Source organism: Panicum virgatum, chromosome 5K (assembly GCF_016808335.1).
Source record: "Panicum virgatum strain AP13 chromosome 5K, P.virgatum_v5, whole genome shotgun sequence".
In the NCBI taxonomy this organism is placed as follows: domain Eukaryota; kingdom Viridiplantae; phylum Streptophyta; class Magnoliopsida; order Poales; family Poaceae; genus Panicum; species Panicum virgatum.
Genome location: NC_053140.1, coordinates 16,429,291 through 16,434,045, shown reverse-complemented (window position 1 = coordinate 16,434,045; position 4,755 = coordinate 16,429,291). Strand labels below are relative to the sequence as shown.

Genomic DNA, 4,755 nt, shown 5'->3' with positions numbered 1-4,755 from the left:
AAAAACCTCCTTAACCCTAAGTGTGCTTCATGGGCCCACAGAAAACTAGACAGAATTCTACTTGCCACTCCCGTTCTACTTGCTGATGATTCGCTTTTGCTACGATTTGTTTCTTCAGAATCGTGTGCTTCAACTAGGAGGGTTTCTTGGAAAATTTCAAAATTCAGCTAAAATTTAAGGTAAAGCCTAAGGAGTGATATGCAAGAAGAGGAAAAAAAAGACTTCGAATGGAGCAAGAAAACAAGTCCTTGGAGAGAAACAAAATCAGATCAGAGATCACCCAAGTAGCACATGCCCACCACGAGACCAAGCTAGCAATCCTCCCACAAGTACAGTCTCCTATTCCGTTTTCTGACAGTCCGATCCATCAGGCTGCCGAAACGGCAGCCGTATACATGTATGCTAGCTATATGTCCTCCGATCATCGCCGCCGGCGTCTCCCGGTTCTCCGATCCGCTAAACTACTTCGCCTTATTTCCCACCCGCACCTCACCCCTCCCCCAAGATCTCTGACGCGTCCAACTAACACGCCGGCCGTCAGCCGAGCCCAAACACGACGACGACAGCAGCTTGAGCGTCGCCGTCGCCCGTCACGCGCGCCGGCCGGTCAGTTGCTGCCGTTCCGGGGCGCGCCCTGCTTGGGGTTGGTCGCGGAGAACACCGGCAGGCTGACGGCCTCGACCCGGTTGCTTGCGACCGCGGCCTTCCCGTTGAAGGCCAGCCCGGCGCCGGCCTCCTCGTCGCCCTTGTCGCTGTCGAGGCCCGGCTTCTTGTCCATCTCCCTCCCCTTGCCCCAGAGCACCATGTACAGCCCGGCAACGATGAGCGCCGACCCGATCGCACTGCGGCAGTAGCGAACAGAGAGCGTCGATGAGCGATGGGACGTCACGGTTAACGACTCTCTGTCTGCATCAGAGATTCAGAGGTCGCCAATTGTCAGAGAAAAAACAGACAGAATTTAAGCACCTTCCGACGTGGATCTTCTCGCCGAGGATGGCCCAGCCGACTATGGCGACGACGACGAGCAGCAGCGGGCTGAACATGGACACGTACAGCGGCCCGCGCACCTGGATGCACCACGACATGATCGCGAACCCGATCCCGGAACCCACGATCCCCTGCATTTTTTTTGTTTGAGAATCCAACGCCAATTTTTCGTTTCTGTGCTTCAATCCAAGAAGGAGGAGGGCAGGATCGAGCTTACGATGTAGAGCACGGAGTAGAGCCTGATGTCGAAGCCGAGCTTCCAGACGGCGAGGCTGCGGTCCATGGCGGCGCTGACGCCGGCGCACTGCGCGCCGGCCATGACGCACATGATGGCCGTGCTGGTGTAGGGCGCCGAGAAGCCCTCCGCCATCCTGGACTGCATGATGAACCAGACGGCCCAGGCGACGCAGCTGCCGATGATGAGGACGTCTCCGGCGACGGCCCCGGCGGAGTGCCCGGCCACCGCCGCGGCGGCGGGCGCGGACGCGGGCGACGCGTGCTCGGCGAAGCGCCAGCGGACCGGGGACGCCCAGAGCCGGAGCACGGGGCCCTTGTAGAAGGGTATGATCATGGAGCCGCCCACGCAGACCGCCGTGCCGACCAGCTTGGCCTGCCCCGCCGGCGTGCCGGGCCGCACCGTCTCCATCTTGAGCGCCGCCGCCATGACGAAGGTGAGCGCCGGCAGCGTGTTGGTGAGCGCGCACGCCACGGTCGGGGTGGTCGACTTGAGCCCCACGAAGTAGAGCACCTGGTTCAGCGTCGCCCTGCAGACGACGCAACAAGCACGGCGAGCGAGCGAGGTCAGTACCAGTGACATGACAGGTAACTGGACATTTGGACCCTACCGACAAGTTTGAAAAAAAAATTGTGTCTGGGTTTGCAGACTGAACTTGCAAGTGTCATTCATTCGAGCTCTGAATCTTGTCTGTCTCGACCAGGTCTGACTATAATGTTTCGATGGTTTACGCACTGGTAAGACCCTCCACTACTACTACTACGACGACGACCTGTGTTGGTTATGTGTGGTGGATTATCGACCAAGTGTCACGTCACCTCCGGAAACACCCCCAGAATTTCGCAGACACCCGTTTCATCTGAAAAGCGCTCTGTTCACCAGCACTCTCTGCAATAGTTTCCCCTCGGTTTGGGCTGATGAGCCGCCGGGCCGGCCTAGGCGATCATTTCGGTTGTGGCTGAGCGTGGCAACGGCAAAGCCAGCGCGACACCGAAAGCAGGCGTGTCCCTTTTCCCCGGAAGAAGAGCCAAGCCCGTGTACCGCACAAATGTGGCACGCGGGAGCAGCAGAGAAACTGATTAGTCGCAAGCAACGCAACTGGCCTGGCCTCCTCCTCCCTCACGAAACGGACTCGGCTAGGCCGCTGGAGCATGGCACTTGACACTTGCAGGGCCGGCCTTGCCTACCCAATTCCAGGAGGTCGCGGCGGCAAGCGGACACCGTGAACCTGCAGCGGCGACACGGAAGGGATCGAAGGAGAGGAGGGCGAGCGCGGAGGAGGTGAGGTACGTACCCGAAGATGGAGGAGACGAAGATCTGGAGGAGCACTTTCTTGGTGACGGTCGCCCCGCTTCTCCTGCACGCATCAGTGGGTTGGAGACGACAAGGCACAGTTAGTGGCGAGCGGCAGGACAGCTAGTCAGCTACTCAGCTAGCTAAGACTCGATCGCATTCACAGGCAGCAGTGTACATGCGGAAAGAGAAGCAAGCAATCTATTCCTGGCATGTGTAGATCGAGAAGCCACCGATTAACCCTATTGTTTTCCAGCGAATGCTGAATTGCTGATGAGATCAATAACTGTTTCTCTCAAGTAGCACCAAACAGAACAGCTGATCAGTGGGATGAGCAAGCAACTTCTTTTTCTTAAAAGGAAAGGAGAACGGCTCGATCTGAGAAAGCACTGAAACGGCCGGTGAACTGAACCGAAGCACTACTGGAGATGTCCACAAGACCTCAGCTGAGCAGCTGATTAACAGAACACGCGTGCGTGCATCATGACACTACTGACATCACTCAAATCAAAACACGACCGGCATGCAGAGGGACCTCATCGTTGTTGTTACCTCTCGAGCAGGTAGGCGACGGGGGCGATGAAGGCGGCGGCGATGAGGTTGCGGTAGGCGATGAGCACGTAGGGGCTCATGCCGGCATCCAGCGCCACCTTGGACACCACATTCATGCCGGCGAAGCCCAGCTGCACGAGCACCATGGCGACGGGGGGCACGCAGTCCTTCCCCATGGCCGCCGACCGATCAATCGAGCTTCAATTCCCTCCTTCTCTCTCTCTAGATTCCTGCTAGCTCACCGACGAACTACCGGTGGTGCTACGCTGCGCCAACGTACGGTAGCTGTTCTTGAGAGGTGGGATTTGGGGGGCGGTGGTGGTATTGATCACTGACGAGCTAGAGACCGGGAGGCCGGCCAGCTAGCTAGTGGTGCTACCAGCACCACTAGCGAGATAGGCGCAGTGAGTGAAGTGCAGGGGAGGGGAGAGAACGCGTGCGTATATATAGGTGGTGGTGGTGGCCAGAGGGATCGATCCGGGAGAGATAGAGACTAGAGAGGTGGTGGTGGTGGCGATGACTTGCCGCAGTGAAACCTGCAGGTGGTAACCGAACAAGGGACGAGCCCGCAAGCGAAGGAAAGGGACGTCAGCTAGCTAGCTAGCTAGCCTGTGGTAGTGGTCGATAGGCGCGCAGCTGGCCCTGCTTAATTGTCACAAGCAATGAGCAAACGTGTGCGGCCGATCCACCCGTGCAAGCTGTGCCGACCACCAGCAGCTAGTGTCAGTGATGCCGCCGCCGCCGCGTGCAACGCCCTGACCTGACCTGGCCTGGCCGGCGGCTCCGTTTCGCGCGTGCCCACCAAGGCTCTTGAATTTGTTTCCGGAAAACATGCGTCACGAAATCTTGAGGAAGAACGAATCATTCGAGCTACGTAGATCATTACGCTCTTCCATCTAAACTAATAAGGCCATGTTTAGTTCCCACCCCGTAAACACAAAAACACAAAATTTTGCGAAGGAATCTTGCTAATTTGAAGTACTAAATGAAGTCTATTTACAAATTTTTTTGCATAGATGGGCTGTAAATCGCGAGACGAATCTAATGAGCCTATTTAAGCCATGATTTGCAACATGGATGCTACAGTAACCATCCGCTAATTATTGATTAATCATAGATTAATTAGCATCATTAGATTCGTCTCGCGATTTACAACACATCTGTGTAAAAAGTTTTATAAATAAACTTCATTTGGTACTTCAAATTAGTAAGATTCCGTTGCAAAAATTTTTTGCGCTTACATGCCAAGGAACTAAACACGGCCTAAGATTCATGACAGGTAATAATCAGGGTTACTCAGCCGGTACCATGGCCGGAAAGATCAAGCAGAAACGCGCCATTCCTTTTGCCAAGTTTAGGCCGTGTTTGGTTGCAAAATTCCAAATTCCAAAAAAAATTTTCCGGCACCTGCATGGAGACTTAAATCTAGACGAAATAAAAAACGCATTGCGACTGCTGTCTGTAAATGGCGAGACGAATCTAACAAACCTAATTAGGCTGTAATTAGATGCTAAATTGATACAGTAATGCTACAGTAAACAATCTCTAATGGCGGATTAATTAGGTTCATTAGATTCGTCTCGCGATTTACAGACGAGTTCTGTAATTATTTTTGTGATTAGTTTATGTTTAATACTTTAAATATAAAAATATGTCTTTTCAAAAATTTTACGAGAGGCAACCACACA

At 54.4% G+C, this 4,755-nt stretch overlaps 1 protein-coding gene across 1 annotated transcript; it reads right to left on the bottom strand.

Annotated features, from left to right (window-relative positions):
- Positions 1 to 248: 248 nt before the first annotated feature.
- LOC120710567 (WAT1-related protein At1g09380-like) lies at positions 249 to 3,446 on the bottom strand. The gene is made up of 5 exons (XM_039996215.1): positions 3,068 to 3,446; positions 2,517 to 2,579; positions 1,205 to 1,751; positions 967 to 1,118; positions 249 to 842 (listed from the first exon to the last, which is right to left on the bottom strand). The coding sequence occupies exons 1-5, from the start codon at positions 3,241 to 3,243 to the stop codon at positions 608 to 610; spliced, it is 1,173 nt and encodes a 390-aa protein (XP_039852149.1). The 5' UTR covers positions 3,244 to 3,446; the 3' UTR covers positions 249 to 607.
- Positions 3,447 to 4,755: the final 1,309 nt, after the last annotated feature.

Coding starts and splice junctions, on each gene's coding strand:
- LOC120710567 (XM_039996215.1), bottom strand. CDS start 3,243: ATGGGGAAGGACTGCGTGCCCCCCGTCGCCATGGTGCTCGTGCAGCTG. Junction 2,580..3,067: donor GTCGCCTACCTGCTCGAGAG/GTAACAACAACG, acceptor TGATGCGTGCAG/GAGAAGCGGGGCGACCGTCA. Junction 843..966: donor GAGAAGATCCACGTCGGAAG/GTGCTTAAATTC, acceptor CTACTGCCGCAG/TGCGATCGGGTCGGCGCTCA.